Below are 12,509 nucleotides of genomic sequence, written 5' to 3'. Positions count from 1 at the left end.
AGAGCCGAGGGCCTGGTGCTATGTAGTGGTTAGAGTGGTGTGCGGTGGAATCAGACGCCCAGGGTTCAAGTCCCTGCTCCATCATTTACCTCCGTGTGACCCTGCACCTCAGTTTCCTAACTTAAAAAATAAAATCGAGACAATGAGAGCACCTATCTCCAAGCGTGACACCACCTGAACAAAATAACCTTTGCTTACTAACCAGCACAGCGCCTGCCCCCAGGGACCCAACACCTGTTAGCTATAAGGATTCAGACATTTCTGACAGGAGCCCCTCCCTCCACCAACTAAGGGCCAGGAGGACCCCGAGGCCGGGCACCAGGAGAGCAACGACCCTCAGCCCTGCCTGTGCCTCGGCAGCCACACTCGCCTGCCACGTCCCCTGCTACAGGGAAGGCCACGGGCCACGGCAGGCACGCCAGCGGCACTCACCTTTCACGGTGACCTGGGCCGTGGCCTCAATCATGCCCAGCGAGGAGATGGCCACGCAGGTGTAGTTGGCGGAGCGCACCACGTTGCTGAGCTCCAGCACGTTGCGGCCGACTGGCATCTCGTCCTCCTTGGTGAGCTCCTCGGCCCCCATCATCCACTTCACATAGGGCATGGGTGCACCCACGGCGACGCATGTCAGGTTCACGCTGCCGCCCGGCATCACCTCCTGGCTGCTGGGAGGGATGGAGAAACGAGGAGCCACGCGGCGCACTGCGGGAGGAGGGAGAGAGGCACTCACAGCCCGGGCAGGACACGTGGGGGGATGCAAGGCCAGGGGCCCCTCATCCAGGAAGCCCCTCTCATCAGAGCCAAGCCCACCTCAGAGACAGGAGGGGCAGAGTCCCTGGGTCCCGGCTGACCACCTCCCACCCCGCTCTCAGGGACTGTCTGGAACACGAGAGATTCCACAACCAAGCTCCCATTATACAGCCTAGGAAACTGAGGCCCAGGGTCACACAGGGACTCCCTGCAAGGCCTTGTCAGGGCCACATCCCAGGTCGCCTTCCAGTGCCCGCCCCTACCTGCTCCTGACCCCCCAGGGGTCTCCAGAGGGGCTAGCTGGGGCACTAGTGAAAGAGATCCAGGCATCCCAGGGTGGAGGGTCCTCAGAGCATGGCTGGGGCAGGGCAGAGGGTCAGCCTGGAAGGGACACGGCCACCCTCTCTCGAGCCACTGCCTCCACCTCCAGACCACGGTCCCAGAGGAAGAGATGAGGGCAGTGGCATGACCACCTGCCAGGACCTCAGCCGTGCTGAAGGCACAGCCTGAGAACCCAGGAGTAGGGGCGGCCTCCAGGAGGGACTGGGCAGGGGTTTGGGTTCAGGGCGGGCCAGGGACGTGGTCCGCGGGCAGGATGGGCATGACGATGGCAGTAACATGATGAGGGTGCCAAGCAGACGGCCTTCAGCACCAATGAACGAGGATCTCAAGGGGGAGGGTGGCTGTGCCTGGCCACGACCTCCGGCCTTGGGCTCCCCGGGTCGGAAGCTGTTCTGAGCCTCTCAGTTCAAGGTGCAGCCTGGACCCCCCACCCCCCTGCCAAAGTCGCGAGCTCGGCACAGACTTTCGGAACATGCAGAGGGAGGGAAGGCAGGCAAGACCTAGCCGTGGGCAGGCATGCTTGGCATGCGGGCGGGGCATGCAGCTGGTGGGCAGAGGTTGGGGTGTGTCCTTCCTGGGCAGCCCTACACACGGGGCTGGAGAAGGCAGGCAGCGAGCCTAAGAGGCCAGAGGGGACCACTCCGAGTGTGGGTCTCTGAGGGCCCTTGCTGGGGAGCCCAGGCATGCGGAGGACCCACGGTGCTACATCGAGAGCACCTCTACCACAAATGCCAGACTGCTGCTCGCACGGCCCCAAAGCACAGAATCAGAGCTCGAAGTAACTGCAGACACCACCTGGTCCGACCTATGACCTCGCTACACAGGGGTCAAAGTGGCAGCCCACAGACCAGACGTCCAGCAGATCACCAGGTCCTGCTAATGCACCACCTAACGTATCTTTCAAACGCTAATTTCTCCGCAAGTCCACAGGTGACCGCCACCTCCGAAGTCCGAGCCACCATCCTTCCCTGGACTGCTGTACCAGGTTCTCCTCTGCTCCTCCTGCCTCGCTGGCGCCCTCTGGGCCCCCGATCCCGTAACTGGCCCGCCACAAACAGCTGGCACAAATCCAAATCTGCTCGTATCACCCCCATGTTAAAATCTCCCGCGTGGCGTTTTAAAGGACTCCTCAGCCCGGACTACACCTTCCTCAGCCCCTGCCTCGACCCCGAGGCCTCCAGACAGAACCGAAGCACTGCCAGTGCCCCAGCGGGCCGGGCATGACCACCACCAGGCGCTGGGTCTACTTCCCTCTGTGCCCCAGGCTCCCTGGGCTCTCAGCGTGTCCCGCGGGTGTCTAGCGTTCTGCCTCCCCCTAGCATCGGCATCCTCATCTTAGGAGAACCATCTCAGCCCCCACTCTCGGTTCTTGGGGTACATGACCCAGATCTGGCTAACAAGAAAGAGCCTTCGGACTGCTGTGAAAACTACTAGACGAACGCCCAACCAAACCGTTCAAATATCTGCATCCAGGCCTGCCTGACACCAAATCTGCTTCGACACTTTTAGTTTTGTAAGACAAGTTTCCTTGTTGCCATTAAGCTGATAGTAGTGGGCTTCTGTCAGCTGGCCTAAAGCTGGGAGTCTACACTGAACGACAACAGCGCGTCACAGGTCTCTACCTGTGCCGCAGTGCTGTGCAGCAGGGAACAGGTGGATCCCGGGTACATGGTTGGCAGGAAGAAGCCACGACAAAGAGCCTCCTTTGAGCACTCCCCGCAAATGGCACAAGGGTGAGGCTGGGAGGCACGTACATGGTGCAGGCACTCCCTGGGCTCTGACACTGAGCCTGGGGGGCAGGCCACGGGGGAGAGACAGGCCTGCCGGTGAAGGCACAGCCCTGGCTCGAGCAGAAAGGCACAGCAGTCCTAACTGGCTAAGTGAAGACTCTCCTCTCAGCCAGCGGCTGCCCCGCCTCCTCCTTGTTCATAGGCATCCAAATGGGTTTGGGGGAAGGAAACCGCTGTTGAGTACCTCCTATGTGCTGCAGGTTTCCACACTGTGGATGCTAGCACCTCCCAGTTACAGACGGGGGAACTGACTGAAGACAGACACTTCGGGGACGTGCCCGAGTTTATACACGTACTAGAGTAGGTCTGTGGGATGAAAAAGCTCGCGCCCCTTTGAGACCCGGCTCACAGGGCTGAAAAGAGAGACCTAGGAGGCTCCACGAAGAAGCTTCTGGGTCAGCCGAGGCTGCCAGGAGAAGACACTTTCCAGCTGACATGAGGATGGGCCTTGAGCCTGTGTCAGGTCACAGCTGCAAGCCTGACTGTGGTCAGTGGCAGAATCTTGGGACCTGATCAGGTCCCTGGACATAAGAACAAAGAGCCCCAGGAGAAGGAAGTAGGTCCTTGGCCAATAAACCTTGGGTCCCAAGCTAAGCAGTGCAGGAAACTGACTGGGCTTTAACTCAAATAGTCCCGGAGAACAGGGTTTTCTGTGCTACTGCCAGGAAACGGAGGCCCTTTGGGAACTAACATCGAGAAGAGTTTTTATTTTATTAATTTATTATTTATTAATTTATTTATTGTGGTACGCGGGCCTCTCACTGTTGTGGCCTCTCCCGTTGCGGATGGAGCACAGGCTCCGGACGCGCAGGCTCAGCGGCCATGGCTCAAGGGCCCACCCACTCGGCGGCATGTGGGATCTTCCTGGACCGGGGCACGAACCCGTGTCCCCTGCATCGGCAGGCAGACTCTCAACCACTGCGCTACCAGGGAAGCCCTGTTTTTATTTTAATTTTCCCCCTGCTAGATGCAGGTGGAAGGGAGAAGCCCAGGGGCTAAGGTGAGTGAGAGGTCAGGTGTGACCCTTGGGGCCATCCCTAGCACCACGCAAGGGCCTCAAGCCCAGGGACTCCTGGAAGGCACACCCTGGCAGGGTGCCACCCTTCATGCTTTCACAGGGATACACAGCCACACACGAGGAGCCTGGACGCGGTTTCCCACAGCTCAGACTCATCTTCCCCACAGCGTGAGGGAGGTCAGGGTAGGTCCACAGAGGGAGGGTGGGGGCAACAGAGGCGAGAGACTACCTCCTGGGACCCCGAGTGACCATGGGGGCCCGCACCTGGGACCTGCCTGGATGGCCACCCCCATCCCAAGAGCCAGGGGTGGCTGGCGTCTCCCTGCAACAGTCCCACCGCCACTCCTCCCGCTGTCACAGACACAAGGCCTCCCAAAGGGGCAGGACTCGCCAGGGACTCAGTCTATTGACAGAAGCAACAGCAGGGAAGGAAAAACCAGAGCCGGGGAAAAATGCACTTAGGGTCTAATCTTGAGCTCCAACAATGCCGGTCTATCACCGTTCCCTGTGCATCCTCAGAGCTGACATTTTATAGACAATTTCCCAAACAGGGCCTTGCCATTGCTGGATGATATTCCAGCTGTAACTTTTAAGTCTAATAATTGGAGCTGACAACCCGCTACGACAGGGCGGAGTGGCACCTGGAGGCATCAGCATTCAGTGGGGTGACAGCCTAGCCGCGGGGGCAGGCAGCCCCGCAATCTGCATTTACTCACGGAAATCTCTCTGATGAAAATAACACAGCGTTCAGGAGGGGATAAGGGGCAGGATCCACTGTATCAAGATAAAATAACTCTTTAATAAATAACCCTGTGGCTGCCGCAGAGCAGTAATTAAATGCCGGCACACAGTTTTAAGTAAAGCTGGAAAAATGTTAAGACGGAATTATCAGCGCCAAACAAATTACCAGCCGGGCAAATCCCCCTGGAATATTTAGAAACTCATTTGTGCCTTGCCATTAAAGATTTGTGTACATGCTTATTTTTGGTGGGACCACAGACGGAGAGAAGAAGGGACAAGGGACTAGGAGGGTGGGGGAAGGGGTGCAGGGGTAGGCGGCTGCAGGCTGGGCTCTCTCTGCTGATGACTGTTCTCTGAACCGACCCGGCAGATCTGCCCCGTCAGCGAAATGGTGTAACTGAAATGCCCCAGAGCTCAGGAGTGCATATGGATGGATGCTCGGGGCTGATATCTGAGCCGAGGCCACAGCCCTCCTCCCGACTGGCTCCCTCTCCCTCGCGGAGGAAACTCAAGCCGCAGAGAGAATGCAACAGGGGACCAGGTGGCCCGGGTCTGCTCCCTGGGGCTTAGCCCAAAGCCCAGGAGACAAGAGGACCTCCTCTGACCACTCAGACCATGTGACACAGGACCGCTCGCCCTTATTGCTGGTCCCAGGATTGGAGGAGGTAGGGGCCTGGCCCTGGGGTGTGGGACTGCTCTGGAATGGGCTGCTGGAGTCTCTAAGAAGCGCTCCCCAAACTGCGGCTGGGCCAGGGCCTCTTGCAGGCCCCCATGTGGGCCTCCCTAAATGGAAGTTGACCGTTCAATCAGGTGTGAGCTCCTGCTCTGAATGCCCAGCACCCAGCATGGGACTGAGGAAGTACCAGCTGTCTGGGGGGCTTGGGCAGAGAGAAGGGCCCGGGGCAGGTGGGAAGACCCTCATTTGGATCTGATCGGAGACGGAAAAGACAAGTCCCTGGGGGACTTCCTCAGTGAGCCACGATGGCGCCCCCCACCCAGCGCCTCAGACCCTAAACTCAGTAGGCAGAGCAGGGCTTTTGCCCATCCAGCCTGGTAGAGGGGCTCAAGGACGGCGCAGACTCTGTAGGACTTTCGCCCTGTGCTGCAGGATCTCGAGGGGTGAGCTCATTCTCCATTAGCCTTTGCCCTTCATCTTCCCAGCGGTTTCGACTGAGCTTGGACAAACGTGGATTTTAGGTGAGGGGGACTGTGGAAGGCCCCACAGGTATGCGTAAAGCCCTACAGCTCTTACTGCTCCCACAACCACTCCTGAGCTCCACCTGGAGCAGAGAGCTGGCCTGGCCTGGGCACAAAGGCAGGGACCAGTCTCGTGCCATGCACCATGCCCACCTGACCTCCCCAGCAGGGGAGCCCAGCTAAGGGGACATGCAGACACATGGGGTGTCAGGGACCCAAGCAGCAGAAACATGCGGGGCAGGGGGGCCTGCCCACCCACCACTGGTCCTGCCCGCCTGCCGCCCAAACAGTGGAGCGCAGAGCCCAATGGGCGGGCAGGCCTGACTGGGGCCTGAGGAGCTGACCGAGCCCGCCGTTCCCTACGGACGGGAGCATCCCGTCGATGGGCGAACTGTAGATGGATAAGAAGTGAAAAGGACCAACCTTCTCGCTGATCTGAGAGATGAGAGTTTGGGTTGATGGTAGAGTGCGATGAGGATGAGGAGGAAATAAAAAAAGACAAGGAGAAACACAGAGAGTAAAAACAGGCCAACCTTCATCTGCCCACACAGCACGGAAACGAGACAAGACTCTCGTGCCCCACGCACACGCATGTGCCCGCAGGTGCGCGCGGACCACGCCGCTCACAAAAGACTCAGGACTCATGGAGGACACGGCGGACAGGGCTGCGTCCCGCTGGCAGGCACTGGGTGCCAAGGGTGGAACAGGGAGGGGCGGGAGTGGGGCACAGGCAGGCCCCCATGCCTCACGCGCACCTCAAGGCTCGGACAGACCCAGTGAGCTGGGTTCTGGGGTCAGGGCCCACCCAGCCCACAAACCCACCAAGGCGCATGGGCCACTAGAACCCCGCCACCTTGAGGCAGCCCCACGCTGTGTGGCACCAGAGCGTGAACAGCTGGTCTGGGAGCCTGTAGGGAGAAAGGCCGTGGAGCCATCGCCCTGCTTAGAGACAGCTGTGGCCCAGCGGCCAGGTCCCTGCAGAGAAGGGGGAAGGGTGGGGCAGGTAGGCCAGGCTCTGTGGGAGGCGTGGCTCCTCCCGGGTGCCTGGCAGCTGTGTGTCCTAAGAGCTGGAGGAGAGAGACGCTGTGGATGGAAGGAGAGAGTGAGTCACTGGGGGAGGGAGTCGGACGGAGAGAGGTTGGTCCACCCAGCAGGCCTGGGCCTGCTAGACTGTGGGTGGAGCTGCGGGCAACTGTGAGCAAAGTCAGACAAAACTGGGTGATGAAGGCCCAACACTGCTATCCCCACAGCGGGAGCAGCTCCGGACTGTGTGCCCGGCCCTGGGCCAAGAGCATTACATGCACGGTCCCATGAAATGCAGCAACTGCAGTTCTCAGAGAGACAATGGGAACCCCAAGTCTGGGGGACAGGGGGACGTGAGGTGGACACTGAAGACAAATCCGAGGAGGAGACACGGCCTCAGGCCCCGTGGGCACGACAGTCAGAGACAGATGGAGACGACAGCCAGCGCGAGGCTGTCCATCCAGAGCAGTGTTTCTTAACGGGGGGAGGAGGATTCCCCCAAGCGACACTGGGCAAGCTCTGGAGACACTGAATTGTGACAAGGGGGTGCTACGGGCACCTAGTGGGTCAGTAAACATCCCACAATGCCCAGGACAGCCCCACCCAGCTAAGGGTTGCTGGGCCCCAAATGGCAATGGAGCTGGAATCCACACTGAACCGGATGCTGAGGTTCCTGATGGCTGGAGCCCAGTGGGGGCCTCCCCGTGGCTGCCGCTTGGCTGGGAAGCAGTGGGGCACAGGCCGGTGGGCAGGCCAGCACTGGGGGCTTCTCCACGCATGGACCACCCACAAGCAGGGTTCAGGGTACAGAATTCGTGGCCAGCACCGCAGAGGCTGTGCCAGGGGAGCTGGGGTTGATGGGCCCTCAGCACTGCTGGGGGCAGAAAGCAGGGGCTTTACCAGGGTCGTGATGAGGAGGGGGTGGACCCCAGAGGCCAGGGCCCTAGGAGCAGGGCTTTCTAGGTGTCTACAAGTCCAGAGTAAGGCCTGTCCTGGGGCTACAGGGCAAACTGCTCTCTGCAAAGCAGGGCAGGCACAGATTCAGCTGGGGCCTGGTTATGAGGCAGGTCCTAGGGACAGACTTAGAACAGGCCCTTAGACACCAGGGCCCACAGGAATGTGTGTGTGTGCATGTGTCAGAGAGAGGGAGAGACAAGGCAAGTGGGGTTGGGACACCCTATTTCAGAATCCCTAGCAAGTGGGGCTAGAACTAAAGGAACCCCTACATTCCCTGCCCAAAAGGCCTGTGGAAATGGGCCCAGGAAGGCAGTTCAGGAAGACCTGGTGGAAGGGGGGATGGGCCAGAGTCCTGCCTGAGCTCACCACGGGTAGACAGTGGGGTCCCCACGGAGAAGGGTAAGAGGGGCTGCAGGTAAGAGCCTCCTGGTCGGTGCCTAAAAGCTACAGCAGCAGCCGAGCTCAGCTCATCCAAAGAGACCCACTGTCCTGCCTCAGGGCTAAGGCTGGTGTGATGGTGACTTTGGAGAACTCTGCCCAGCCAAGACGACGATGCCCAGGCCATCCACCTTGGGTCTGGGCCTTCTCCTGCCTCAGGACGGCCTCTGCAGCTCTGCCCCAGGAAACGTGCCCCTATGACCGCACCCAAGCTCGCTTGGCATACACAGCGGCTCTGCCGCGCCTCTCCTCTCCCTGGTGCAGCCACACGCAGTGAAGGACTTTGTTGCCGAGGCCCGGAACCTCCACATTCTCGAGGTTATGGTCCTTTGGAAGAAGTGCTCGGTCAGGCCCACACAGCAGGGGGAGTGGTCCGGGTGCGAGGAGGCAGGTCTTTGAGGAGGGTTGATCCAGCTGCTCCTCTCAGAGGGGACGCGTCAGGCCCCTGTGCGCTGGTCAGAAGCTCTGCCTGAAGCAGGGTGGGGGAAGGCTGTGCACTCTACAACACTCAGCTTGGCCATTTGGGTGGCTTGCACGCTCCTGGCCTCCATGCCCTGATGCTGCTCCTTAAGACAGGCCCTGGGTCAGCTCAGGGGAGCCTCGAAGAGCAGAACAGCTGAGAAGGGGACCAGTGGGGACCTCCCGTCCCATGCCCCTAATTCCGATGAGGCATCAACCAGTCTCTGAAGCACAATTTGCCCTTCACCTGTGGCCTCTCGGGATCTTGTGCCCTGACACATCACAGCCCCTCAATAAGCACATGGGTTGATGGCTTAATTCTCTCTGCCCTATCTGACCATGTGAGTGGGACAGGCCACTGCCATTGCCCCGCCCCACGCTTGGCCCTGGGCGGACAGGCAGACGACACCCTTTGCGAAGCTGCAGTATGCACTTAGCATGATGAAATCATCGCTGCGAGGAAACTGCATCCACTTTCCTTTACAAATCCCCGGAGTGGAGACGGTTTCACTTTTAATGATGCCCATCTGTGCGGGAGGGTTAAGTGGCGGGGGGATGGCAGGGGTAGGAGGGGTGCCTAGGGCCCCTCCTGGACACCATGCACACAAAACCCAGTGTTCTCAGGAAGGGGTAGGTGGCCAGCTTTGGTTCCCCTGGGGCTGTGAGCATAATAGACTGGACAGGCCAAAACAGTCCCCAGACCCTGTCTGCTGGGTACCCGGACTTGTGCAAGTGTGGGATCCACGAAGTCCCAGCAAGGAACACCTAAAACACACCAGGTGCTCACCTGTAGGGGCTCAAAGCTGCCGTGGCCTGACCCCCTACACAGGGTCCTGGCTGATGACAAAGCACAGCTGGCTCCTCCTCCAGGAAGGCCCCAGGCAAACCTGGTCAGAAGGCAGGTGCACCTGGCCCGGAGCCCACCCTGCTGGGCTGGGCAGGACACACTCAAGGAAGACCAGGCAGGTGTGTACACGTTCACACACACACGTGTGCCTGCTCTCGCTCTCTCTCTCTCTCTCTCTCTCACACACACACACACACACACACACACACACACGCATGTCTGCTCGGAAGGCTCTAGACTCCCACGGGGCTCTGGTCCCATGAGGCAGGACCTACAAGAGATACAAATGCTCCCAAGAGTGTCTGTTTCCCAAAGGGCCTGCGGGAGGAAGGCAAAGTCGGGGCAGATGTTAGAAGCTTGCCCAGTGGGAGCTGCTGCTGCTACGGCTGCTGCAGAAAGAGGCGGAAAGGAGGAGAGACTGGGCCCACGGCAGCCCGCTAAGTCCACACCAAGGCTCGGGGCAGCAAGCCCGGCGAGGGCAGCTCAGCTCCGTAGAATCAGGGCTGGGCACCGCCTGAGTCCTTACCTCGCACATACAGGTTGGCGGGGGCCGAGTAGCGTGTGCCTGCGGAGTTGGTCGCCACACACTCGTACTTGCCTTGGTCCGACTCCTCGCTGCTCTCAATCTGCAAGGCACCTGTGGGGACACAAAGACAACGGTCAAGCCTGCGACCCGAGGAGGGGGTCTCGACAGCATCTGAGGCTTGTGTTGACCAGACGTTGCAGACATCAGGGCCACACCCCGGCACTAGTGCTGCCTCCGGGAAGCTCTCCCTGACAAGCCCGGAGGCCTCCTGGCTGGAACGGAGGGTCGTGCTCTGGAGCACAATCCCGCCCCACGCGCAGTCCAGTTGGGCCTGCTGGCTCGCCCGGGGGCTCCACCCCATCCCCCATCTCCACTGAGTGTCTGCCATCCTCTGGCTGGTACTGGAGCCTGTTTGCCAATGAGCATCCCCATCAGAGCACTGGAGCCAGGTGTGGGTGGGACAGCCTGTAGACCGGCTGGCCTGGGACCTCTGAGCGTGCAATGCCCTCCGCAAGACCTGAGGCTCTGCCACCCACCAGAACCCACAGGAAAGAAGGGGTGGTCCTGGGGGCCCGGTGCCCAGCAGCCTTTGCTCCCAGCGCACCCCCTCCCCCCCACCAGCCCCACCCATTCCGGCTCCTCTCCTCAGCCTGGTCCTGCTAAAGTGCTTCGACCCACCACGGCTCCTGCATAATTCAGGAGGCTAATGGAGGATGCAGCTCGCGCTCGGAACAGCGCCCTGAAGGGCTGCTTTGGCCACAGATGGACAGACAGGAGCCGGGACTGGGGGTGCCGCTGAAAAGGACGCTCACAGAGGGTGGAGGAAAGGGCTGGGGCCAGTCCTGGCAGGTCCAGGCCAGGGAGGCCGAGGTGAAGGTGGGGTGGGAGAAGGGGGTGAAACTGGCCAACATGGCCACCTCCAGCCCTGGCAGTAAACGCCTGAGAACTCTGCTGGTGAGAGCACACCGGGCAAACCGTCTGTGACAGGGAACATCCCGAGGGACCAGCAACGCCCACTCCCTGGAACAAGCCGACGGACAATCACACCCACACAGGATGGTCCAATGGACAGTTCACAACCCCACAGGACACAGCCTGACAAAAACCACTGCCTGCACAGACCTACCCCTCCCAGAGCCCAGGCCAGCTGACAGTCACGCCCACACAGGACACACACAGAACTGCCTGACCCCACCGGAGCCACTAGAAGAGTTCCAGGCCACGCTCTCACGGCTCAGGCCCCAGGGGGACGGCCACTGCGTCTGAGCTACAGCCCCTTCACCACCCGACACCCCTCTTCCACCACCCAGACCTGGGGCAGCAGGAGGGGCGTGAACATCCAAGGGGCTAGGAGCTGGAGGTGGGGAGAGGGGTGCCCAGGCTGGGCCCTGATACTAAGGGAAAATGGACTGGCCTGCTCTGTGGTCCTGGGCAACCCTCCCCACCAGCATCAGGGAGTGTGAGGGCCCAGGGCCTGTGCCAAATACCCATCTCCTGCGAGAACAGCCCCGATGGGCACTCAACAGGTCATGTTTATGGGATGGATGGACGCTGTCACAGAAAATGTTCATTCAAGCAGGTGGGGCTCAGGGCCCTGGCCAGAGGGAGGGGGGCTATATCAAGGTCAGCTCAGCTGGGGGTAGCGGGAGTCCTGGCTGGTGCCACAGGCGGGAGCAGGGAGTGGTTCCTGGGTGGGATCCCTGCTGGGGGAGGAGGCTCCCCTGCACTGAGAGCCAGGACTGGTCAAGGGACCTAACACAGACCCTGAGCCTACTGCACACAGAAACCCCCAAATCTGGAACCAAGACCAAGACCCAGCAGTGGGGGCACTGACGAGCCAGCACAGGCTGAGAGGATGGGCGGGGGGATCCGGAGGCTGAGTCCTGTCCTCAGCGGGTGATGGACAAGATGCACCACAGGGGAGCAGCTGCTCCACCCAGCCACATCTTCTGTTCCAAGAGCAGCCTGGCCCTAAACTCTGAGGGTCTAGATGTGCCCAAGAACACTGAATAAAAGCACCATGGAAGCCATCATTTTACAGGGTGCCTGCTCTGGGCCAGACACTGCCCAAATCCTCTTCCTCTCCTCTAATCCTCACGACCCCATGAGGGAGGTGGGGCCCTGGCCCTGACTTAAGAGGAAACAGACTTCTGAGAGAGAAATTGAGTTTTTAAAGGAATTGAGGTGAGTCAAACTCGAACCGGACCTTTGAGTACAGTCCGGGCTTGGAACCGCAGAACGTAGGGTCCTGCTGCAGGAAAGCAGCTGGGGCCGATAGGTCAGGGGATCAGGCTACCTAGGATCCTGTTTATTTCTGGTGTCATCCCAGCCTCTACAGTAAAGTCTTAACTGTGCGTCCCTCCTAGCGTTTGCTGGGCTGGAGGATTTACAGGGGGATCCTCATTCTACTACAGGGCTGGG

At 60.2% G+C, this 12,509-nt stretch overlaps 1 protein-coding gene across 8 annotated transcripts in view; it reads right to left on the bottom strand.

The window, feature by feature from the left end:
• Positions 1-12,509, bottom strand: part of PTPRF (protein tyrosine phosphatase receptor type F) — a 184,639-nt gene that overhangs the window by 31,032 nt on the left and 141,098 nt on the right. For all 8 annotated transcript variants that reach the window (XM_079920119.1, XM_079920117.1, XM_079920121.1 and 5 more), the window contains 2 exons: positions 10,089-10,199; positions 433-702 (listed from right to left, as the gene is read on the bottom strand). In XM_079920119.1, the coding sequence (XP_079776245.1) occupies positions 433-702; positions 10,089-10,199 (381 nt within the window). The remainder of the gene's footprint in view (positions 1-432; positions 703-10,088; positions 10,200-12,509) is intronic.

The sequence above is a fragment of the Stenella coeruleoalba genome, assembly GCF_951394435.1.
Source record: "Stenella coeruleoalba genome assembly, chromosome: 1".
Taxonomy (NCBI): Eukaryota; Metazoa; Chordata; class Mammalia; order Artiodactyla; family Delphinidae; genus Stenella; species Stenella coeruleoalba.
The sequence above is the reverse complement of the archived record's forward strand: the minus strand, read 5'-3'. Positions and strand labels throughout refer to the sequence as shown.